This window comes from Heptranchias perlo, chromosome 11, assembly GCF_035084215.1.
Source record: "Heptranchias perlo isolate sHepPer1 chromosome 11, sHepPer1.hap1, whole genome shotgun sequence".
NCBI classification, from domain to species: domain Eukaryota; kingdom Metazoa; phylum Chordata; class Chondrichthyes; order Hexanchiformes; family Hexanchidae; genus Heptranchias; species Heptranchias perlo.
Genome location: NC_090335.1, coordinates 7,005,027 through 7,031,059, shown reverse-complemented (window position 1 = coordinate 7,031,059; position 26,033 = coordinate 7,005,027). Strand labels below are relative to the sequence as shown.

Below are 26,033 nucleotides of genomic sequence, written 5' to 3'. Positions count from 1 at the left end.
TTGGGGAGTCAGGAGGTGAGTCACTCGCCGCAGAATACCCAGCCTCTGACCTCTTGTAGCCACAGTATTTATGTGGTGACCCCCAGGATGTTGATGGTGGGGGATTCGGCGATGGATGTCAAGGGGAGGTGGTTAGATGTCGGTAATGCTGTTGAATGTCAAGGGGAGGTGGTTAGACTCTCTCTTGTTGGAGATGGTCATTGCCTGGCACTTGTCTGGCGCGTATGTTGCTTGCCACTTATCAGCCCAAGCCTGGATGTTGTCCAGGTCGTGCTGCATGCGGGCTCGGACTGCTTCATTATCTGAGGGGTTGCGAATGGAACTGAACACTGTGCAATAATCAGCGAACATCCCCATTTCTGACCTTATGATGGAGGGAAGGTCATTGATGAAGCAGCTGAAGGTGGTTGGGCCTAGGACACTGCCCTGAGGAACTCCTGCAGCAATGTCCTGGGGCTGAGATGATTGGCCTCCAACAACCGCTACCATCTTCCTTTGTGCTAGGTACGACTCCAGCCACTGGAGAGTTTTTCCCCCCGATTCTCATTGACTTCAATTTTACCAGGGCTCCTTGGTGCCACACTCGGTCAAATGCTGCCTTGATGTCAAGGGCAGTTACTCTCACCTCAGCTATCCAATTCTGCCATTTAATTAGATTATGGCTGATCTGTATCTTAACTCCATTTACCTGCCTTGGTTCTGTAACCCTTAATAACCTTGCAGAACAAAAATCTACCACTCTGTTTTGAAATTTTCAATTGACCCCCAGCCTCAACAGCTTTTTGAGGTGGAGTTTTCCAGATTTCCACTACCCTTATGTGAAGAAGTGCTTCCTGACATCACCCCTGAATGATCTGGCACTAATTTTAAGGTTTCGTCCATTGTTCTGGATTACCCCACCAGAGGAAATAGGGTAGATAGAGAGAAACCATCAACTGCTTTATTCATCCTAAACACCTCAGTTAGATCTTCTATAATCAGGGGGATACAACCCTAGTCTATGCAATCTGTCATAATTTAACCCTTTTAGCCATGGTATCATTCTGGTGAATTTGCACTGTATCCCGTCCAAGGCCTGCTTGAGAGGCTTAGCAGTTATTGTACATGTCATTACTGGGATCTGCGTGGTTAGCTGGGAAGGTCTGTACATGTACTGATTCATCCCTTGAATGATGAGCCGTTGGGCACAGATTAAATTTCATGTCATGTGGGATTCAACAATGCTGAGAATCAGCATCCGATAGAATTTTAGAAAGGCCAATTTTACATAGAATTACAACACGGAAATTACAACACGGAAACAGTATCATCTTGTAAATGAATTTACAAATGAAATAAGAAAAGCATGAGGCAGAAAGGTGAGGTAGCCCATTGGAAAGAATGCAAGAAACGCGAAAGCATGTCAAAAACAGAGCAGCCTGTAATTGAGTATCGCTACAGATGGTAAGCACAAGAATTTTTCCCAGTACTACAATAGAGAAAGCGATGAGAACATTAAAGGATGCTAGGGATGAATGAGGAGCAAAAATAGTTCATATATTCAAGTTAATTCATAGAATGATACAGCACAGAAATAGAGCATTCAACACATCAAATCTGTGCCAGTGATTCTCCATAAGCCACCTCCTTCCACTCTCCTGTTGGCTCCCTTTATTCTTTAACATTCCTCTTTATTTCAAGCAAAATTTCACATTCATTAAGCATTCTGCAGCCGTCAAATAAATAGAATCATAGAAAGGTTACAACACGGAAGGAGGCTATTCGGCCCGTCAAGTCCGTGCCGGCTCTCTGCAAGAGCAGTCCATCGAGTCCAACTCCTCGACCCTATCCCCGTAGCCGTGCAAATTTTTTCCCTGCAAGTATTTATCCCGTTCCCTTTTGAAAGCCACGATTGACTCTGCCTCCACCATCCCCTACTCTGACAGTGCATTCCAGATCATAACCACTGACTGCGTAAAAAGGTTTTTCCTCATGTCGCCTTTGGTTCTTTTGCGAATCACCTTAAATCTATGTCCTCTGGTTATTGATCCTCCGCCAATGGGAACAGTTTCTCTCTATCTACTCTGTCTAGACCTTCATGATTTCGAATACCTCTATCAGATTTTCTCTTAACCTTCTCTGCTCTAAGGAGAACAATCCCAGCTTCTCCAGTTTATCCACATAACTGAAGTCCCTCATCTCTGGAATCATTCTAGTAAATCTCTTCTGCACCCTCTCTAAGGCCATCACATCCTTCCTAAAGTGCGATGCCCAGAACTGGACACAATACTCCAGTTGTGGCCGAACCAGTGTTTATAAAGGTTCATCATAACCTCCTTGCTTTTGTACTCTATGCCTCTATTTATAAAGTCCAGGATCTTGTATTCTTTCTTAACCGCTTTCTCAACCTGCCCTGCCACCTTCAACAATTTGTGTACATATATCCCCAGATCTCTCTGTTCCTGTACCCCTTTTAGAATTGTATGCTTTGGTATATATTGCCTTTCCTCGTTCTTCCCACCGAAATCATAGAATCATAGAAGTTACAACATGGAAACAGGCCCTTCGGCCCAACATGTCCATGTCGCCCAGTTTATACCACGAAGCTAGTCCCAATTGCCTGCACTTGGCCCATATCCCTCGATACCCATCTTACCCATGTAACTGTCCAAATGCTTTTTAAAAGACAAAATTGTACCCGCCTCTACTACTGCCTCTGGCAGCTCGTTCCAGACACTCACCACCCTTTGAGTGAAAAATTGCCCCTCTGGATCCTTTTGTATCTCTCCCCTCTCACCTTAAATCTGTGCCCCCTCGTTATAGACTCCCCTACCTTTGGGAAAAGATTTTGACTATCGACCTTATCTATGCCCCTCATTATTTTATAGACTTCTATAAGATCACCCCTTAACCTCCTACTCTCCAGGGAAAAAAGTCCCAGTCTGTCTAACCTCTCCCTGTAAGTCAAACCATCAAGTCCCGGTAGCATCCTAGTAAATCTTTTCTGCACTCTTTCTAGTTTAATAATATCCTTTCTATAATAGGGTGACCAGAACTGTACACAGTACTCCAAGTGTGGCCTCACCAATGCCCTGTACAACTTCAACAAGACATCCCAACTCCTGCATTCAATGTTCTGACCAATGAAACCAAGCATGCTGAATGCCTTCTTCACCACCCTATCCACCTGTGACTCCACTTTCAAGGAGCTATGAATCTGTACTCCTAGATCTCTTTGTTCTATAACTCTCCCCAACGCCCTACCATTAACGGAGTAGGTCCTGGCCCGATTCGATCTACCAAAATGCATCACCTCACATTTATCTAAATTAAACTCCATCTGCCATTCATCGGCCCACTGGCCCAATTTATCAAGATCCCGTTGCAATCCTAGATAACCTTCTTCACTGTCCACAATGCCACCAATCTTGGTGTCATCTGCAAACTTACGAACCATGCCTCCTAAATTCTCATCCAAATCATTAATATAAATAACAAATAACAGCGGACCCAGCACCGATCCCTGAGGCACACCGCTGGACACAGGCATCCAGTTTGAAAAACAACCCTCGACAACCACCCTCTGTCTTCTGTCGTCAAGCCAATTTTGTATCCAATTGGCTACCTCACCTTGGATCCCATGGGATTTAACCTTATGTAACAACCTACCATGCGGTACCTTGTCAAATGCTTTGCTGAAGTCCATGTAGACCACGTCTACTGCACAGCCCTCATCTATCTTCTTGGTTACCCCTTCAAAAAACTCAATCAAATTCGTGAGACATGATTTTCCTCTCACAAAACCATGCTGACTGTTCCTAATTAGTCCCTGCCTCTCCAAATGCCTGTAGATCCTGTCCCTCAGAATACCCTCTAACAACTTACCCACTACAGATGTCAGGCTCACTGGTCTGTAGTTCCCAGGCTTTTCCCTGCCGCCCTTCTTAAACAAAGGCACAACATTTGCTACCCTCCAATCTTCAGGCACCTCACCTGTAGCGGTGGATGATTCAAATATCTCTGCTAGGGGACCCGCAATTTCCTCCCTAACCTCCCATAACGTCCTGGGATACATTTCATCAGGTCCCGGAGATTTATCTACCTTGATGCGCGTTAAGACTTCCAGCACCTCCCTCTCTGTAATATGTACACTCCTCAAGACATCACTATTTATTTCCCCAAGTTCCCTAACATCCATGCCTTTCTCAACCGTAAATACCGATGTGAAATATTCATTCAGGATCTCACCCATCTCTTGTGGTTCCGCACATAGATGACCTTGTTGATCCTTAAGAGGCCCTACTCTCTCCCTAGTTACCCTTTTGCCCTTTATGTATTTGTAGAAGCTCTTTGGATTCACCTTTGCCTGATCTGCCAAAGCAATCTCATATCCCCTTTTTGCCCTCCTGATTTCTCTCTTAACTCTACTCCGGCAATCTCTATACTCTTCAAGGGATCCACTTGATCCCAGCTGTCTATGCATGTCATATGCCTCCTTCTTCTTTTTGACTAGTGCCTCAATCTCCCGAGTCATCCAAGGTTCCCTACTTCTACCAGCCTTGCCCTTCACTTTATAAGGAATGTGCTTACCCTGAACCCCGGTTAACACACTTTTGAAAGCCTCCCACTTACCAGACGTCCCTTTGCCTGCCAACAGACTCTCCCAATCAACTTCTGAAAGTTCCTGTCTAATACCATCAAAATTGGCCTTTCCCCAATTTAGAATTTTAACTTTTGGGCCAGACCTATCCTTCTCCATAGCTATCTTAAAACTAATGGAATTATGATCACTGCTCCCAAAGTGATCCCTCACTAAAACTTCTGTCACCTGCCCTTCCTTATTTCCCAAGAGGAGGTCAAGTTTTGCCCCCTCTCTAGTCAGGCCATCCACATACTGAATGAGAAATTCCTCCTGAATACACTCAACAAATTTCTCTCCATCCAAGCCCCTAATGCTATGGCTGTCCCAGTCAATGTTGGGAAAGTTTAAAGTCCCCTACTATTACCACCCTATTTTTCTTGCAGCTGTCTGTAATCTCCTTACATATTTGCTCCTCAATTTCCCGTTGACTATTTGGGGGTCTGTAGTACAATCCTATCAAAGTGATCTCTCCCTTCTTATTTTTCAGTTCTACCCATATAGACTCAGTGGGCGAACCCTCGGATATATCCCCTCTCACTACTGCCGTGATGTTCTCCCTAATCAAGAACGCAACTCCCCCTCCTCTCTTACCTCCTGCTCTATCTTTCCTATAGCATCTGTACCCTGGAACATTGAGCTGCCAGTCCTGCCCCTCCCTTAGCCATGTTTCAGTAATAGCTATAACATCCCAGTCCCATGTACCCATCCATGCCCTGAGTTCATCTGCCTTGCCCATCAGACTTCTTGCATTGAAATAAATGCAGTTTAATCTAGACTTCCCTTGGTCTTTGCCCTGCTTTCTCAGACCATCTGTCCGGTTATGTTTTGTACACTCTCCCTTACTGCCTTTTGTTTCTGTCACCACTTTATTTCCCACTGACTTCCTGCATCGGTTCCCATCCCCCTGCCACATTAGTTTAAACCCTCCCCAACAGCACTGGCAAACACTCCCCCTAGGACATTGGTTCCAGTCCTGCCCAGATGCAGACCGTCCAATTTGTACTGGTCCCACCTCCCCCAGAACCGGTTCCAATGGCCCAGGAATTTGAATCCCTCCCTCTTGCACCATCTCTCAAGACACGTATTCATCTTAGCTATCCTGTCATTCCTACTCTGACTAACCCGTGGCACTGGTAGCAATCCTGAGATTACTACCTTTGAGGTCCTACTCTTTAGTTTAACTCCTAACTCCCTAAATTCAGCTTGTAGGACCTCATCCTGTTTTTTACCTATATCGTTGGTGCCTATATGCACCACGACAACTGGCTGTTCACCCTCCCCCTCCAGAATGTCCTGCAGCCGCTCCGAGACATCCTTGACCCTTGCACCAGGGAGGCAACATACCATCCTGGAGTCTCGGTTGCGTCCGCAGAAACGCCTGTCTATTCACTTCACACTTTTCTGCGTTGAATTTCATCTGCCAAGTGTCCGCCCATTCCACCAGCCTGTCTACGTCCTCCTCACTGTTCGCTACACTTCCAAGTTTTGTGTCATCTGCGAATTTTGAAATTGTGCCCTGTATACCCAAGTCTAAGTCATTAATATATATGAAAAAAAACAGTGGTCCTAGTACTGATCCCTGGGGAACACCACTGTATATCTCCTTCCCGTCCAAAAAACAACCGTTCACCACTACTCTCTGTTTCCTGTTACTTAGCCAATTTTGTATCCGTGCTGCTACTGCCCCCTTCATTCCATGTCCTTCAATCTTGATGACAAGCTTATAATGTGGCTCTTTATCAAAGCCTTTTGAAAGTCCATATACACCACATCAACCGCATTGCTCTCATTGACCCTCTCTGTTACCTCATCAAAAAACTCAATCAAGTTGGTTAAACACAATTTGCCTTTAACAAATCTGTGCGGGCTTTCCTTAATTAATCCACACTTGTCCTAGTGACTGTTAATTTTGTCCTGGATTATTGATTGTAAAAGTTTTCCCACTACCAAGGTTAAACAGACTGGCCTGTAGTTGCTGGGTTTATCCTTACACCCTTTTTTGAACAATGGTGTAACATTTGCAATTCTCCAGTCCTCTGGCACCACCCCCGTATCTAAGGGTGATTGGAAGATTATGGCCAATACCTTCGTAATTTCCACCCTTCCCTCAGTAAACTAGGATGCATCCTGTCTGGACCGGGTGACTTATCTACTTTAAGTACAGCCAGTCTTTCTAGTATTGCCTCTTTATCAATTTTTAGCCCATCCAGTATCTCAACTACCACTTCACTTACTGTGACTTTGGCAGCATCTTCCTTGGTAAAGACAGATGCAAAGTACCCATTTAGTACCTCAGCCATGCCCTCTGCCTCCATGCGTAGATCTCCGTTTTGGTCCCTAATCGGTCCCACCCCTCCTCTTACTACCCGTTTACTGTTTATATGTCTATGGAAGACTTTTGGATTCCCTTTTATGTTGGCCGCCAATCTAATCTCATATTCTCTCTTTGCCCCTCTTATTTCCTTTTTTGCTTCCCCTCTGAACTTGTGTTATCAACCTGACCTCTGCCATATGCCCCTTTTTTCTGCTTCATCTTACTCGCTATTTCTTTTGGCATCCAGGGCGCTCTGGTTTTAATTGCCCTTCCTTTCTCCCTCGTGGGAATGTATCTAGACTGTACTCGAGCCATCTCCTCTTTAACGACCGCCCATTGTTCAATTACAGTTTTGCCTGCCAGTCTTTGATTCCAATTTACCTGGGCCAAATCTGTTCTCATCCCATTGAGATTGGCCCTCTTCCAATTGAATATTTTTACTTTAGAGTGATCCTTGTCCTTTTCCTTAGCCAGTCTAAACCTTATGATACTATGATCACTGTTCCCTAAATGTTCCCACACTGACACTTGTTCCACTTGGCCCACCTCATTCCCCAGAACCAGATCCAGCAATGCCTCGTTGGGCCGGAAATGTACTGGTCAAGAAAGTTCTCCTGATCACACTTCAAAAATTCCTCCCCCTCTTTGCCCCTTACACCATTACTATCCCAGTCTATATTAGGATAGTTGAATTCCCCCATTATCACTAGTCCATGGCTCTTGCACAGCTCTGTAATTTCCCTGCAAGTTTGCTCCTCTATCCTTCCCACTAGTTGGTGGCCTATAGAATACCCCGGTAGTGTAATGGCACCTCTATTGTTTCTTAACTGTAACCAAATAGATTCTGCCTTTGACGCCTCCAGGACATCCTCTCTCTCCAGCACTGCAATATTCTCCTTAATCAATACTTTTTTTTTTATTCGTTCACGGGATGTTTGCGTCGCTGGCGAGGCCAGCATTTATTGCCCATCCCTAATTGCCCTCGAGAAGGTGGTGGTGAGCCGCCTTCTTGAACCGCTGCAGTCTGTGTGGTGACGGTTCTCCCACAGTGCTGTTAGGAAGGGAGTTCCAGGATTTTGACCCAGCGACAATGAAGGAACGGCGATATATTTCCAAGTCTGGATGGTGTGTGACTTGGAGGGGAACATGCAGGTGGTGTTCCCATGTGCCTGCTGCTCTTGTCCTTCTAGATGGTAGAGGTCGCGGGTTTGGGAGGTGCTGTCGAAGAAGCCTTGGCGAGTTGCTGCAGTGCATCCTGTGGATGGTACACACTGCAGCCACAGTGCGCCGGTGGTGAAGGGAGTGAATGTTTAGGGTGGTGGATGGGGTGCCAATCAAGCGGGCTGCTTTATCTTGGATGGTGTCGAGCTTCTTGAGTGTTGTTGGAGCTGCACTCATCCAAGCAAGTGGAGAGTATTCCATCACACTCCTGACTTGTGCCTTGTAGATGGTGGAAAGGCTTTGGGGAGTCAGGAGGTGAGTCACTCGCCGCAGAATACCCAGCCTCTGACCTGCTCTCGTAGCCACAGTATTTATATGGCTGGTCCAGTTAAGTTTCTGGTCAATGGTGACCCCCAGGATGTTGATGGTGGGGGATTTGGCGATGGTAATGCCGTTGAATGTCAAGGGGAGGTGGTTAGACTCTCTCTTGTTGGAGATGGTCATTGCCTGGCACTTATCTGGCGCGAATGTTACTTGCCAATTATGAGCCCAAGCCTGGATGTTGTCCAGGTCTTGCTGCATGCCGGCTCGGACTGCTTCATTATTTGAGGGGTTGCGAATGGAACTGAACACTGTGCAATCATCAGCAAGCATCCCCATTTCTGACCTTATGATGGAGGGAAGGTTATTGATGAAGCAGCTGAAGATGGTTGGGCCTGGGACACTGCCCTGAGGAACTCCTGCAGCAATACTGCCACACCTCCTCCCCTTTCCTGAACACCTTGTATCCATGATTATTTAGTACCTAATCCTGCCCTTTTTTGAGCCAGGTCTCCGTTATCACCACAACATCATATTCCCGTATGGTTAATTGCGCCTGCAGCTCACCAACCTTATTTACCACGCTTCGTGCATTACACACATGCACTGTAAACATATCTTAGTCTGATCCCATCTAATACCGTTCCATTTCTTACTCTAGTGCAATCTGTCTCTCCCTATCCTTTGTGCACCTTGTTTTTCCTTTCCAATGCTACATCCTGGTACCCCTCCTCCACAGAACTAGTGAACCTCCCCGCAAGGACATTGGTCCCAGCTCTGTTGAGATGCAACCCGTCCAGCCTGTACAGATCCCACCTCCCCCAAAACTGGTCCCAATGCCCCAGGAATCTAAAGCCCTCCCTCCTGCACCATCTCTCCAGCCACGCATTCATCTGCTCTATCCTCCTATTTCTGTACTCACTAGCACGTGGCTCTGGGAGTAATCCGGAGATTACTACCTTTGAGGTCCCGCTTATTAATCTATTTCCTAACTCCCTAAACTCTTCCTGCAGGACCTCATCCCTTTTTCTACCTATGTTGTTGGTACCGATATGGACCACAACCTCTAGCTGTTCACCCTCCCCCTTCAGAATGTTCTGTAGCCGCTCAGTGACATCCTTGACCCTGGCACCAGGATTTTTGGATTGTGACTTGGCTAATAATCTAAACTGAGGGCGGTTACTGCTGAGTGCAGGGTTCCCCTAAAGTCCTGGCATGGAGGCAGGCTGTTTATTTGTCTGCTGCCAATGGATCAATACCCATTCCGGATACACAGGCACTCGCACTGCAAATCACCACAGTACACAGCCAGTTTTATATCAGTCTCCACTCAGAATAATTAGAGTACATGATTAGCCCTGGCAAACATTTTTGAAACAAAAACAGGAAATACTCAGCACTCAGCAAGTCAGGCAACATCTGTGGAGAGAGCATATGAGGTGACAATGTTGGGTGTGCACCCTGAGTTTTGATGGTGAGCCTTGGCTCAGTGAGTTTCACTGTCACCTCAGAGTTAGAAGGTCATGGGGTTCAAGTCCTACACTAGAGACTTAAGCACATCATCCAGGCTGACATTCCAGTGCAGTACTGAGGGAGGGCTGTACTGTTGGAGGTGACGTCTTTTGGAAGAGATGATAAACTGAGCCTGTCCTCAGCTGAATGTAAAAGATCCCATGACACTATTCAAAGTAAGAGCAGGGAGTTCTCCTGGTGCCCTGTCTGATATTTATCCCTCAACCAACATCACTAAAAATAGATCATCTGGTCATTTATCTCATTTATGGGAACTGGCTTTGTGCAATTTGGCTGCTGTGTTTCCCAACATTACAACAATGGTTACACTTCAAAAACACTTCATTGTCTGTGAAGCCCTTATGGAATGTTGTGAAAGGCTCTTTATAAATGCATGTTCTTACCTTTCTTTCTCACCACATTTGACCTCATTTCATTTAATCTTGTATCTCTGTTCTCTTGTTCTAGACCCCTGAACCACTGGGATCAGTCTGTTTCTATCTACCTTGTCTCATTTCTTTTATAATTTTAGACACTTCTATCAAACCTCCCCGAAATCTCTGTTCTAATGGAAACAGTGGTAACTTTGCAAGACTATTTTCACTGTTTTAAGTGTGCAAGGGGAGAGATAAAAGTAGTAAGCCTGAGGATTGGGAGGGTTTTAGAAATCAGCAAAGGATGACCAAAAAATTGATGGAGGGTGATAATAGAATATGAGAGTAAACTAGCAGGAAAACTATAAACAGATTGTAAGAGCTTCTACAAGTATGTAGAAAGGAAGAGATTAGCGAGAGTAAACATGGGTCACTTAGAGGCTGAGACTGGAGAAATTATAATGGGGAATCAGGAAATGGCAGATGTTAAACAAATATTTTGTATCTGTCTTCACAGTGGAAGACACAAAAAGCATACAGGAAATAGTGGAGAACCAAGGGCCTAATGAGAGGGAGGAACTTAAAGTAATTAATGTTAGTAAAGAAAAGGTACTGGAGAAATTAATGGGACTAAAAGCTGACAAATGCATTGGACCTGATGGCCTACATTCTAGGGTTTTAAAAGAGGTAGCTGCAGAGATGGTGGATGCATTGGTTTTGATCTTCGAGAATCTAGGGAATTCTGGAATGGTCTCCGTGGATTAGAAGGCAGCAAATGTAACCCTGCTATTCAAGAAAGGAGAGAGAGAGAGAAAACAGGGAACTGTAGACCAGTTAGCCTGACATCAGTAGTAGGGAAAATGCTAGAATCTATTATCAAGGGCGTGTAACAGGGCACTTAGTAAATCATTATATGATTAGGCAAAGTCAACACACTTTTATGAAAGGGAAATCGTGTTTGACAAATCTATTCGAATTTTTTGAGGGTGTAACTAGCAGGGTAGATAAGGGGAAACCAGTGGATGTAGTATAATTAGATTTTCAAAAGGCATTCGATAAGGTGCCACACAAGAGGTGGTTACACAAGATTAGGGCTCATGGGATTGGAGGTAATATATTAGCATATATTGAGGATTGGTTAACGGACAGAAAACAGAGTAGGAATAAATAGGTCATTTTCAGGTTGCAGGTTGTAACTAGTGGGGTGTCGCAAGGATCAGTGCTTGGGCTTCAGCTATTTACAATCTATTAATGATTTAAATGAAGGGATCGAGTATAGTGTATCCAAGTTTGCTGATGATACAAAGCTAGGTGGGAAATTAAGTTGTCAGGAGGATGCAAAGAGGCTACAAAGGGATATAGACAGGTTAAGTGATTAGGCAAAAAGGTGGAGTATAATGTGGGGAAATGTGAAATTATCCACTTTGGTAGGAAGAATAGAAAAGTAGAATATTTTTTAAAAGGTGAGAGACTAGTAAATGTTGGTATTCAGAGGGATTTAGGTGTCCTTGTACACAAATCACAAAGTTAACCTGCTGATACAGCAAGCAATTAAGAAAGTAAATGGTATGTTAGCCTTTATTGCAAGGGCATTGCAGTATAAGAGTACGGATGTCTTGCAATTATATAGGGCTTTGGTGAGACCACATCTGGAGTACTGTGTACAGTTTTGGTTTCCTTATCTAAGGAAGGATATACTTGCCTTAGAAGCGGTGCAACAAAGGTTCAATAGATTAATTCCTGGGATGAGAGGGTTGTCCTTTGAAGAGAGATTGTGTAGAATGGGCCTATTCTCTCTGGAGTAAGAAGAATGTGAGGTGATCTCATTGAAACATATAAGATTCTGAAGGGGCTTGACAGGGTAGATGCTGAGAGGCTGTTCCCCCTGGCTGGCGAGTCTAGAACTAGGAGCCATAGTCTCAGGATAAGAAGTCGGCCATTTAGAATTGAGATGAGAAAACATTTCTTCACTGAGAAGGTTTTGAATCTTTGGAATTCTCTACCCCAGAGGGCTCTGAATGCTCAGTCGTTGAGTATATTCAAGACTGAGATAGATAGATTTTTGCACACTATGGGAGGATATGGGGATAGGGCGGGTAAGTGGAGTTGAGGTAGAAGATCAGCCATGATCTTGAATGGCGGTGCAGGCTCGAGGGACTGTATGGCCTACTCCTATTTCTTAATGTTCTTAAAACAGAATGCGTGGTCATTAAATCCTCCAGTTGAGGTCAAGTGTCTTCAAACGCATAAAGAATTAACATGAACTAGTGAGCACAGCCTTTACAAAAAAAAACAGGCTCCTAATTGAATTTACAAGACGATACAAAATTAAACTAGAAAAGCATGAGGCAGAAAGATGAGGTAACTCACTGGAAAGAATGCCGGAAACCTGAAAGCATGTCTCCTTTTTTCCAGGACTATAATGTAAGAGGAAGAGATGAGACCATTAAAGGATGCTGGGGATGGATGAAGAGCAAAAAATAGTTAATATATTCAGTTAATTCATAGAATGTTACAGCACAGAAATAGAACCCAACAAGTCTGTGCCAGTGTTTCTCCATCAGACACCTCTCCTCCTCCCACTCCTTCAACATTCCTTTTTTTCAAACAAAAATCCATTTCCATTAGGCACTCTGCAGCCGTCAAATAAATACTCCACTCACAACATATTTTGGATTGTGAATTGGCTCGTAATCTAAACTGAGGGCGGTTACTGCTGAGTGCAGGGTTCCCCTAAATAATGTCCTGGCATGGAGGCAGGCTGTTTATTTGTCCACAGCCAATGGATCAATACCCATTCCAGGCACTCGCACTGCAAATCACCACAGTACACAGCCAGTTTTATATCAGTCTCCACTCAGAGTACGTGATCAGCCCTAGGCAAACATGGAACGAGTAATTAAACCTGTTTTTGTTAATACTGGAACTACTCAGCGTGTGAGGCCGCATCGATGGAGAGAGAAACAGAGTCAACATTTCAGGTCGATGACCTTTCGTCAGAACTGGGAGAAGTTAGAGACAGTTTATAAACAAGTACAGAGCCCGGGAAAGGTGGGGGAGGAAAGAACAAAAGGGAAGGTCTGTGATAGGATGGAGGGCAGGAATGATTAAATAACAAAAGTGATGATGGTGCAAGGCAAATGAGGGTGGTAATGGGACAAGTAAAGAAACAATACAGGGTCTAGAGGAGCTGTAACTAGCAACAACAAACAAGTAGCAGGTTTGATAATGTCAGGGTTGCACCTGAGACAGAGTGCTGCAAGTTCAGAGGCAGGTAGATTAGAGTGAGTGAGGGGAGTAGAGAAATGAGATGGCCGATGTCACACCGGCAGTTCCCAGATCAAGGGAGTTAGAGGCCAGAGGGAGGGGTCCAGCAGGTGGAACGAGAATTGAGAAGATGTGCGGGGGGAAGACTCCTGGCCAAAGAAGTGGGCGCGGAGGCGAAGGCAACGGAAGAAGAGCTCGAAATTCATTGAAGTGGGGACGTAAGGGGATGAAACTAAGGCCTTTGCTGAGGACTGATCGTTCGGGGTCAGAGAGGGGAAAGTGAAAACACGACAAAGGGTGAGATTGGAGGGAGGGTTGGGATCAGAGGAAAGTGATGGGGAAGAAGGATCAGGAGGGGTGTTGGTATCAAGGAGTTGTTGAAGCTTGCGGTCCTTGACACCCGAAAGGAAGAAAAAGAGTTATGTTGGATGAGATGTTAAACCGAATCTGCCCCCTCAGGTGGATGTAAAAGATCCCGTGACACTGTTCAAAGAAGAACAGGGTTCTCCTGGTGCCCTGGCTAATATTGAAATCTCATCCAGTATCACTAAAACAGATTATCTGGTCATTTATCTTATTTATGGGATCTGACTGTGTGCACTTCGGCTGCTGTACTTCCCTACATTACAGCAGTGATTACACTTCAAAAATACTTCATTGTCTGTGAAGCGCTTTGGGACGTTGTATTAAAAAATATTCCTTGATGTATTTAAGAGTGATAACCTGGTGCAGTTTTATTAATACAGCCAAAAATGGGCTTATCACAAAAAATAAGCATTTTTAATAAGTGTCCAGTCCTCCACCTGTGAATAACCTGATTTAAAATCACTTTAAAAAATGACTTAAAAAAAACTATACTGAACCATTTACTACTTTCATTGATGTACGCTAGTCAGTTCCTTAGTAAATTAAATGTTTTTTAATATGTAAAAACTTTAAAAACATGCCAGTGCGCCAAGGAAAACTAGCTTAATTTGAAGACCCTCCTTGAATGGCCGCAATCGACGGAAACTCACTATCCTCGTTATTTCGATTTGGGGGCGGGGCCAGCATCAGCGCAATTATTTTTAAACCAATGTAAAAGATCACGGAAACTCGATTTACACTTGACGTAAATTAGGCTTGAGTTTTCTCAATCTTTTGCACTGATTTTGGCCGGATTGCACTGATAAAACTATCAAACTCTAGGCCAAGTTCTTTCTTTCTCTCCACAGATACTGCTTGATCCGCTGAGTGTTTCCAACATTTTCTGTTTTTTCTTTTACAGATTTCCAACATCTGCAATTGTGTTTTGTTTATACTGTTTCTTTTGGATGCTGCCCCTTTTCTCTGTGGCATGCTTGCCTCAGCCTTGGTGTCAGGCCAGTTTCTTATGTTTTCCCCACATACAAAGGAGAAAGCTGTACTTTGGGCTGCTAATTATATCTTTCGGGTGATCAAAGTGGATGGTATCTGTTACTGTGCTGACTTCATTTGGGGTCAAGGGGACCCTATTTTTTTAAAATCCTTTTTTGGAGGGTCATCCTGCTCGTATTGCATGGTGTGGGAACCATCTCGTGACTTCAGCAGGCCAGATGCAGACGCAATCTGTTTTTAAATGTCTTTTTTCAATTTTCCCTTTCAGCTGTTGCTGAAGGTATTGGGCCAGAATTTGCTGTCAAAATAATGGCAAGACTAACAGCGAGGGGAGTAGAGAAATTTAGGGGTAAATGGTACAGCAACTTCGGGCGAGGTGCAGATGCGCAGTTACGTATGAATATCCAAAAGTTGCTGTCCCAGTTGCCTGGTTTCACAAACTTACAGAGGACTTTACAATATAAAAAGAAAGACTTGCATTTATATAGCGCTTTCGGATGCGACGTTAAAGCGAGGCCCCATCTGCCCCCTCAGGTGGACGTCAAAGATTCCACGGCACTATTGGAAGAAGAGCAGGGGAATTCTCCCCAGTGTCCTGGCCAATATTTATTCCTCAATCAACATCATTTAAAAACCGATGATCTGGTCATGATCTCATTGTTGTTTGTGAGATCTTGCTATGAGCAAATTGGTTGCTGCATTTCTTACATTACAACAGTGACTACACTTCAAAAGTACCTATTTGTCTGTAAAGTGCATTGGGACATCCTAAGTCATGAAAAGTGCTATATAAATGCAAGTCTTTTTTTTATATTGTAGTGTCCTCTGTCAGTTTGTGAAGCCAGGCAGGGTAAATCACCCTATATACAATCTCCCTGTTTTGGAGGGTGAGATTGATCTGATCGAATGCTTTACACCTTGTCGGGATTTTGGCAGAGATTGATATCCAGAACTGTGGTGCCAATTGCTTTGTATACCCAAAAAACAACTTGTCTTTATATAATGCCTTTAATGTACTAAAATGCTCTAAGGCGCTTCTCAGGAGCGTAATCAGACAAAAATTGAAACTGAGCCAAAGAAGGGGACATTAGGACAGGTGACCAAAATCTTGGTCAAAGAGGTAGTTTTAAGGAACGTCTTAAAAAAGGAGAGGCTGAGAGGTTTAGAGAGGGAATTCCAGAACTTGGGGCCTAGACAGCTGAAGGCACGGCCACTAATGGTGGAGTGAAGGGTGTAGAGAATGTATAAGAGGCCAGAATTAGAGGAGCGCAGAGCTCTCGGAGGGTTGGAAGGCTGAAGGAGCTTACAGAGATAGGGAGGGGCGAGGCCATGGAGGGATTTGAAAATAAGGATGAGAATTTTAAAATTAATAGCCCAGTAGTTTTATTCTTAATGCTTTTTGCTTAGTATAAAAGCATTTTATCCTCTGACCTCTTCATATCCTTATTTGAATTTTTTTTATCATTAGAGTTCCTCTTTTATTCTGCAGAACCGAAATTCCTCCTTCCTGTTGGTTACCAATAGCTGGCTTTCTGATCTTAAACTTGAATTGGCAGGGGAAGGTCTAAATGAATCCATATTACAGATGGGCAATCTAATGCAGGCCAGTTGCTACATTTTCAGCCTCCTCACAACATGACAACAAGTAATGCACGGTATTTTCTCTTTGCTAATCAGAACAAAATCTATATGGAATGTTCAATATTGCTGGTTAAAAGTAAAACGTCTGTTTTTCCTAAAACTACAAAGTACTTTTTTTTAAAAAAGGTATCGGATGCTACAGAGTATTTCTTCCGTTCTCGTCAGGCCACGTACTTCTCTGTCTAGGAGTTTGCATTCTCAGGGATGTTCTCCAGAACTGACTGAAGGTATTGAACCAGTTGTCTTATTCTGCCCACCACAGAGGTTTTCTGTTGGACTAATAATTAAATGTTGCAACATCTTGTGTAATAAACATGTCTTTCTCTTTTCAGTTACCTGATGGGCCAGTAAAGATCATGTGACTTCTGCCAGTGGTTGTCACGTGACCTTTCCAGTCATGTCACTTTCTAGCAATCTTATTGGTTGCTGGTAAGCACATGACTATCCAAATCGTTCTTATTTTGATTGACAGATCTCTGGGACAATCCTGGTAATTGCAAGTCAGGTGGGGAAAGTGCAGTGTGGAGGGCATCGGAGGCACTTTTGCCAGCATTAAAAATGGCAACAGGCTGGAGAGCTGGTAGAGGATAGGCATTTTTCATTCCTATTGAGAGACTGTTTTGGCACCAGAGCTGAGGTGACACCTTGGCTCTCTTGGTAGCATTCTCACCTTCCCCCAGCGGCCGTCATATTACTTGTCAATGTAAGGGCATAACGTGCCTCTTACAGTTCTAGGAACCAGTTGTTTCCATCCATTCATCAAGTCACTGGCGGGACCATTATTCAGTCAAAGTAATGCCGTGCATGGTGGAGGGCAGGGGGATTTAGTTTGACACTGGCCACTGCTTAAAAAAAAAACGTTATCTTGTACCATGAGTAACTGGGGGGATGACAGCATCATCAGCAATTTTTTTTTTTTAAATGCCGAAGGTGACTTCATTCTTGATGCATTCAAGATTGCAACAACCAGACACCCAACTGTAGCTATAGGGGAATGTCCTGAGAACTTGACTGGCTCATTTTCACAAGCTAGTGAGATAGGAAGTGGCAAAACTCAAACACCAGGGAGTTACTTAAGGGGAAGAAAAGGCTTTTTGTTCAAAGTAATTTCTCAATATTGCCGTTTTTTTAAAAAAATGTGTGATTATATATTATAAAAAATCCTGTATTAAATTTCCTCTTCCATTGGAGAATTGCCATCGGAGGTCTCCAACCCTGGAGGCCATTTCAGTTGTGCCAATGACCAACAGGCTTTCAAAAGGCCTTCGATAAGGTACCACACTGTAGACTCATGACTAAGGTCAGAGCATGTGGAGTCAGGGGACAGGTAGCAGAATGGATAACAAGTTGGCTACAAAACAGAAAATAGAATAGGGATTAAGAATAGCTACTCAAACTGGCAAAAAGTGGGAAGTGGTGTTTCACAGGGATCGGTGCTGGGACCACTGTTGTTCACAATTTACATAACGATTCAGGAATTGGAAGTACAATCTCAAAATTTGCGGACGACACCAAATTGGGGGGTGTAGTTAATACAAAGGAAGAATGTATCAAAATGCAAGAGGATATTAATAAACTTGCAGAGTGGGGCGTGTAATTGGCAAATGAATTTCAATATAGATAAGTGTGAGGTGTGCATTTTGGTAGGAGGAATAAGGAGGCTGCATACTAATTGGATAAGAAGAGTTTAAACAGGATAGAGAAGCAGAGGGATCTGGGGGTGCAGATACACATCACTAAAAGTAGTGATGCAGGTTAATAAAGCCATAAAAAAGCAAACCAAGCACAAGCATTCATTTCTAGATGGACAGAATTGAAAAGCAGAGAAGTTATGTTAAACTTGTACAGAACCTTGGTTACACCACATTTGGAGTAGTGTGCAAAGTTCTGATCTCCATATTATAGAAAGAATATAGAGGCATTTGAGAGGGTACAAAAAAGATTCACAAGGATGATACGAGAACTGAGCGGATATACTGAACAGGCTGGGACTCTTTTCTCTAGGAAAGAGAAGGCTGAGGAGTGACATGATAGAGGTCTTTAAGATAATGAAAGGGCTTGATAGGGTAGATGTAGAGAAAATATTTCCACTTGTGGGACAGTCTAAGACTAGAGGTCATCAATATAAAATAGTCGCTAATAAATCCAATAGGGAATTCAGGAGAAACTTCTTTACTCAGCGCGATCCACATTCTTACCACTCTATCACAAGGAGGAGTTGAGGCAAATAGCATAGATGCATTTAAGGGGAAACTAGAGAGGCACATGAGGGAGAAGAGTATGCTGATAGGATTAGATGAAATAGGGAGGGAGGAGGCTCGTGTGGAGCATAAATGCTGGCATAGACCAGTTGGGCCGAATGGTCTGTTTTTGTGCTGTAATTTTGATGTAACATAGATTGTGAAGCTCTAAAGATGTTCAGTCTGAAGAGAACATAACAAGTAATCTTGCTCAGTGCCTGCTTTGGGTTTTAGTTTCTGAAGAAGAATGAAAGTAGCTGAAGTCAGTACTGCTGGGCTTATTTGAGAATGTGGCATTGACCGGACCAGAGGTGATAACTGAACAAATCTCCTTCACAGTCATAAATTGCACACCGCTGATAACATAGTTTTCTTCAAGATTTACTTTATGAAAAAAATGCAATAATGTTTTTTTAATTCATTCATGGGATGTGGGTGTCACTGGCAAGGCCAGCATTTATTGCCCATCCCGAATTGCCCTTGAGAAGGTGGTGGTGAGCCGCCTTCTTGAACCACTGCAGTCCGTGTGGTGAAGGTTCTCCCACAGTGCTGTTAGGTAGGGAGTTCCAGGAATTTGACCCAGCGATGATGAAGGAACGACGATATATTTCCAAGTCGGGATGGTGTGTGACTTGGAGGGGAACGTGCAGGTGGTGGTGTTCCCATGTGCCTGCTGCTCTTGTCCTTCTAGGTGGTAGAGGTCGTGGGTTTAGGAGGTTCTGTAGAAGAATGTGTTAATAAGGCAGATTAAAATATTTGGTTAATATTTAGTTTTTATTACAACATTTATTTAGCTTGTATTCAGTTGTAGTTGTAAAACTGTGATCCGGTGCCTTTTAGAAACCTAGCCCAAAGCTCAGTCCTTCTTTGTATTTTCCCTCCACAGGACATTCCAAACGGTTAATGAATGATGGTGAGTGGCACAGCTGGAAGATTGGTAGAATACCGTGACTTAAAGTTACCAAGAGCACCATATCTGCTAAAGCAGGTTCTGAATATTTAGTGCATTCATTTATTTTTATATATATATATATATATATATATATATATGTATATGTATATATAGTAACTGTATCCATAGAGTCAATAAGCCTTTAATTTATAGGAATCAAAACAGAAAATGCTGGAAAACACTCAGCAGGTCAGGCAGCATCTGTGGAGAGAAAGAGTTTCAGGTCGATGACCTTTCAGCAGAACTCATGGTCATCGACCTGAAACGTTAACTCTGTTTCTTTCTCCACAGATGCTGCCTGACTGGCTTAGTGTTTCCAGCATTTTCTGTTCTTAGTTCAGATTTCAAACATCTGCAGTATTTTGCTTTTATTTTCTAATATAAAATATCGTTTTAGTTTCAAGATTTTACTTTTTGTGTCTGTTTTGGCAGTTATCAGTTCAGCAATAGCAAAATGTATTTGAAGGAAAATACTTTTTCAAGATAAAAGTTTAAATCTGATTTGACGTTAATTAAGACCCTCTTTTTGTTCAGTACGGCTGGAACTGCAGAATATCGTTGGTGCGTCTAAAAACTGGAGGTATGGTGATACAAGGTTCAACTATTTAACAAATGCGCAATGTAATTTTAAGAGTATGTTGTAATAATGGAAATATAAGAATATGATGTACATTTTTCTCTTGTAGCCTTTGGGTATTGAGTAATCTTTTGCTAACTGTCGGGGTGGGGAGATAGTAAGCAAGGTGCCTCAAGGTTCAGTGATGGGACTACGGCTGTTCCTAACTTGAATAAATTGCCTCGATTCAGAACCGTATTTCAAGTGGTAAAATTTGCAGATGATAAACTAGGAGGGGCAGCGTGATCAGAGGAGGGAGTTGAGAAATTACCCAGTGAGTTGGACGGATTATATATGTGGTAGAAGAATAACTGACACAATGTAATGCTGACAAGTGCAAAGTAACGCACGTAGGAAGTAAAAATAGGCAACACTTACTGCACGAATGGTGTTGAAATAGCTGAACCTGAAACTGAAAGAAACTAGGGAGTCTTGACACTAAACCTGTCCAACCAATGCACAGCAGCAATCAACAAAACCAACAGAATGTTGAGCTACATAGTTAAATGGAGGAAGTGGAGATCTGGTCAGACCCGGCCTCCAATAATATTTCTAGTTCTGGTCACTGCAACACAAGTGAGTCATTGACACACGGAGGCAGGTGCAGAGAAGAGGCACGAGGCTGTTCCAGTGTTGAAGGCCTGAGTTATGATAAAAGACTGGAGAGACGGAGGCTGGGGGGGCGGTTCACTTTGACTAGTTCATGCTCTCCTCTGTTCTTTTGCCCTCGCTCACCTCTCTCTTCTTTTCATTGTTGGGAAGCTGGTCAGGGCTGTAGGCAGGTTTCTAGTTGCAGGTGGGGACGGGATCTGTCCAGGTCACAGGCCGGGATGGTGGGTAAGAGGTCCGTAGGACAGCAAAGGAAAGCAATGCAACTCGGGCTGTGCCCCTATCCCCTTGCCTGATATCTGCTTCAGGAGCCCAACACTCCATCTCCTCTCCATCCAGCTTGCTCCTTCTGCCTTTTGCTCCTTGTCTCTATCTCCCTCTCACCTACCATCCCATCCACCCTGCTTCCTCCCTCCTCCTTTGCCTTCCTTATCCCTTCCCATTTGCACCATCCCTCCAGGCCTATATCCTCCCCTCCCTATCATCTCTCTTTCCCATTAACTCAATCTCTAGCCCTCCCTCCCTCACTTCCATCACCCTTCCTCCCCCACAACCACCAACCCCCCCCCCCACCAGGGTAAGAGCAGTTGAACCCGGTGAAAGGCTCAATGGAATGTGGGGAAGAGGGGATTTGATCGCTGTGGGTTCAGAGGGGAGACATTCTCCTATTCCTTTCCCCACTATTGCTCCATAGGAAGATAGGAACAGGAGTAGACCGTTTAGCCCCTCGAGCCTGTTCTGCCATTCAATGAGATCATGGCCGATCTGTGACCTAACTCCATATACCCGCCTTAGCCCCTTATCCCTTAATACCTTGGGTTAACAAAAATCTATCAATCTCAGATTTAAAATTAACAATTGAGCTGGCATCAACTGTCGTTTGCGGAAGAGGGTTCCAAACTTCTACCACCCTTTACAGCTAGAAATGTTTCTTAAATTCACTCCTGCAAATCCTGGCTCTAATTTTTAGGCTATGTCCCCTAGTCCTAGACTCCCCAATCAGCAGAAATAGTTTCCCTCTATCTACCCTATTACTTCCCCTTAATATCTTGAAAACTTCGATCACATCACCCCTTAATCTTCTAAATTCCAGGGAATACAACCCTAGTTTGTGTAATCTCGCCTCGTAATTTAACCCTTTGAGTCTAGGTATCATTCCAGTAAACCTACGCTGCCCTCCCTCCAAGGCCAATATATCCTTCCGAAGGTGCGGTGCCCAGAACTGAACACAGTATTCCAGGTGTGGTCTAACCAGGGTTTTGTATAGTTGTAGCATAACTTCTACCCCCTTATATTCTAGTCCTCTAGATATAAAGGCCAACATTCCACTAGCCTTTTTGATTATTTTCTATACCTGTCCATGACATTTTAATGATCTATGTACATGGACCCCTAAGTCTCTTTGGACCTCCACTGTTTAGAGCTATTCACCATTTAGAAAGTACTCTGATCTATCCTTTTTAGGTCCAAAGTGGATGACCTCGCACTTGCCCACACTGAAATCCATTTGCCACAGTTTTGCCCATTCACTTAATCTATTAATATCTCCCGGTAATTTTTCACTTCCATCTACACTGCTTACAATGCTGCCTATCTTTGAGTCATCAGCAAACTTGGATATGTGGCTCTCTATCCCGCCATCTAAGTCGTTAATAAATACAGTGAATAGTTGAGTCCGCAACACAGATCCCTGTGGGATACCACTAGCCACATCCTGCCAATTTGAGTACCTGCCCATTATCCCTACTCTCTGTTTCCTGCCAATTTCCTAACCACGTCAATGATTTGCCCTCAATTCCACGAGCTTCATCTTCAGCTAACAGTCTCTTATGTGGGACCTTCTCAAATGCCTTTTGAAAGTCCATATAAACATCCATAGACATTCCCCTGTCCACTACTTTAGTCACCTCTTCAAAAAATTCAATCAAGTTCGTCAGGCATGAGCTCCCCTTTACAAAGTCAGGATGGCGCGCTCTGATCAGCTGAAGATTTTCAAGGTGTTCAGTCACACTATCCTTAATTATAGACTCTAGGAATAGGCTAACTGGTCTGTAATTTCCTGGTTTCCCTCTTTCACTTTTCTTAAATAGCTGTGCAGTTTTCCAATCTAAAGGAACGGTTCCTGAATCAAGAGAACATTGAAGGATTATAGTTAGGGCATCTGCAATGTTCTCAACTACTTCCTTTAAAACCCTGGGATGGAAACCATCTGGTCCTGGGGATTTGTCACTCTTTAGTGCCATTATTTTCTTCATTACTGTTAATTAGCTTACGTTAATTATGGTGAGTCCCCGTCCCTGATTCAAAATTAGTTTCCTTGGGGTGTCCGGCATGCTGTCCTCTTCCTCTACTGTAAATACTGATGCAAAGTAATTATTTAACATCTGCCATTTCCTTATTTTCATTTACAATATCACCATTGTCAGTTTTTAAAGGTGCCCTGCACTGCCCTCGCTGTCATCCCTTACCCTGCCCTCCCTTTCTTTTTAAAACCTTTCTCTTGTCTCCTGCACCCTTACCTCGATGTCTTTCCATCCAACTTTCACTGGATATTCTGCATTGGTTGCACTTCTAGTTTTATCTTAACTCTTTTCCAGTGAACATCTCCAATCTGTAAAGGAAAGAACTTCATTAAGTTCTCAACTGGTCAGTCGCCAGGAAGACTTGCCATGTCGACGAATGAAGGACAGTTATCTGGAGGCTTATCTACCATTGGGAAGCCAGCCTGCCCTAAGAGAAAAGTACGTGAATGTACATGAGCATATAAGGTACAGCAGTTGATCAATTATGATTTATAGTTTCAATTACGTTTTAACTGTGGCATCAAACGTTCTCAAATTACATATAATATTTTTATATTGAGTCTTGGTGTATTCTTCCTTACACAGATTTGGCAGGATCCTTGAAGACCTCGACTCATTTGGAGGTAAAACTCTGGTAGATGACAGTTTAAAAAGCCATTGGAATTTTTTTGGCTTAAGCAAGAGGCACACCAAGAACAGCAGATAGTGTGAAATGTCTGAAAGGGTAGTAAATGGTAAAGATAATACAAGAGTCGAGAGTACATGGCATCCTCTACTGCATCTTCAGATCCTAAATCACAATGATCAGCTTGTTATCCTGCTTCGTGATGGTCATTTTTTTAAATCAACAAACTTGGAAATATACTGAACACTACACGGGAGATGTGTGTAGAGCAGTACTGGGGGATGTTGATTCTGAATGCAGCAATGTCACAGTTCTATCTGGTCAGTGTGGAATCTATGAGAGGCCAAAGCCCAGGTCGAAATGAGTAGATGATGAGGCAAATCAGGAAACAGCAATTCGGTGACAACAAAGTTTGGGATTTTTGTGGGAGGAAGGCAATACTGAAGGAGGTAAACTTCAAGGCCCTGGGTTAGAATGAATTAGAGTAGGAGATCGCATGAACTTTCTGAAGCTTAGGAGGACCAGGAGAGGAAGGTTCATAGTAGGACTGACCATAGAATACTGATAAAGTAGAGAGAGGGGGAAGAGAGGTGAGAAGTGTTGGGATGAAGCGAGTTATTGGAGACTAGCTGGAGATGAGCTTTTCTTATATCCAGAGGAGGGATGTGAGGGAAGTATCGGAAGAGGCTGCTCAGATATGGGAGTTATATTCAAGTTTTAGATGAACTTGGGCTTTGTTGAGAGTGACTGGTGGGAGATGATTTATTTGGCACGAAAGAGCTTGTTGGAAGTATCTTTGGCAGTGAAGTTCCGACAATAGTTTTATTTCTGTGCTGGCATATCCCATAGGATGGAGGGTTCAGTGAAGTGCGAAACATTCTTAGCAGTTTGCAATTTTAATAGTTTGGATGGTGGATGTGTTGGGAGAAATGGGGGAGGAGGAGACACAGTTCTGGGGTGGAGAATGTACCTGGAGAGAGAGAGAGAAGGCACTTGGAGAGGGTGAAAGATATACAAAGGAGCAGGAAGTGAGTGCAAAGTAATGGAAAGGCTGTGTTATGGGCTAGTAGCAGTGCCTCTGTGTATTTTGTGTGGATATATATAAATACAAGTTGTTGTTGCAGATGAGAAGTGGACTGCACATGTTTGGAAGGTTGCCAAAATAAATGAAAAAAAAAACTTGAGAAAAATTGCACAGACATAACTTAAAAGCTGTGCAGTTCTTTATTCTTACTAGAATCCAATTGGGTTAATAATTGGAGCTTAAAAGGGCAGTAATTTCAGCTGCAAGTTTGTCTCACAGACTCCATGCAGATGTCATTGTTTACAAATTAAATTAAACCATATGACTTCACATTATAATTCCATAAAAGTTAATATGAATTGATGCATCACCATTGGTTTGTGATCAACATATGTAGTGGTCATTTAATATATTTAATTAAACATAACCCCCATCAAACATAATTATCAAACTTTTTGGAGGAAAAAAAATCTAAATTTAACATTTATTCATATTTGCTTCATTTTAAGCAGCTGTGAAGGTAAATTGCAAATAGTTCCCGTTTCAATAAAGTTGATGTTTGGGAGTGTCAGTTGTTGAAAATTCCGTGTGGTATAATTAACATTTCCTTTTTGTTTTGCAGTTTTAATTAGTTATACGCACGCCAAAACTGATTGTCCTAGAAGCCCTATTTCTATTGTTACCGCACTTGTTGATGAAATAGGTACGTTTACATTTTCCTCAACATTGTAAAAGTATGAATACTGCTCGTAGAAGTCTTACAGTATCCAAAAATGTTTTCATTCCACAAGCATGTTTTCTGTAATTTAATGTACTGAATTCACTATTTGAGAGAAAATAAAAATCCTCACCTCTTCCCAAAACAAATAATACTGGTTCGGGTGTGGGGAGCTGTTATATCACACTACCATGTTATACTACAGCATTCACAACGATACAAAGTTATTTTTGATGTACTATGTCAAAGTGATAGTGCAACTCAAGAGTCAGTCTGGGGATCTGACTTCTGAGTATATTAAGTGCTGAATTGAGACCATTTCTGACAAGTAGTGAAATGCACACTCCCTACGCTTTGTAGCTCACGTTGTATAACACCA

General features: G+C 43.1%; 1 protein-coding gene across 4 annotated transcripts in view; it reads left to right on the top strand.

Moving 5' to 3' along the window:
* The window catches only part of LOC137327077 (acyl-coenzyme A thioesterase 9, mitochondrial-like), a 75,600-nt gene that overhangs the window by 1,084 nt on the left and 48,483 nt on the right, over window positions 1-26,033 (top strand). For 2 of the 4 annotated variants that reach the window (XM_067992493.1, XM_067992491.1), the window contains exons 2-7: window positions 16,694-16,794; window positions 19,694-19,720; window positions 20,294-20,339; window positions 23,582-23,752; window positions 23,873-23,910; window positions 25,559-25,639. In XM_067992493.1, coding sequence (XP_067848594.1) covers window positions 16,694-16,794; window positions 19,694-19,720; window positions 20,294-20,339; window positions 23,582-23,752; window positions 23,873-23,910; window positions 25,559-25,639 — 464 coding nt within the window. The remainder of the gene's footprint in view (window positions 1-16,693; window positions 16,795-19,693; window positions 19,721-20,293; window positions 20,340-23,581; window positions 23,753-23,872; window positions 23,911-25,558; window positions 25,640-26,033) is intronic. The other 2 variants (XM_067992494.1, XM_067992495.1) reach the window with 2 other exon arrangements.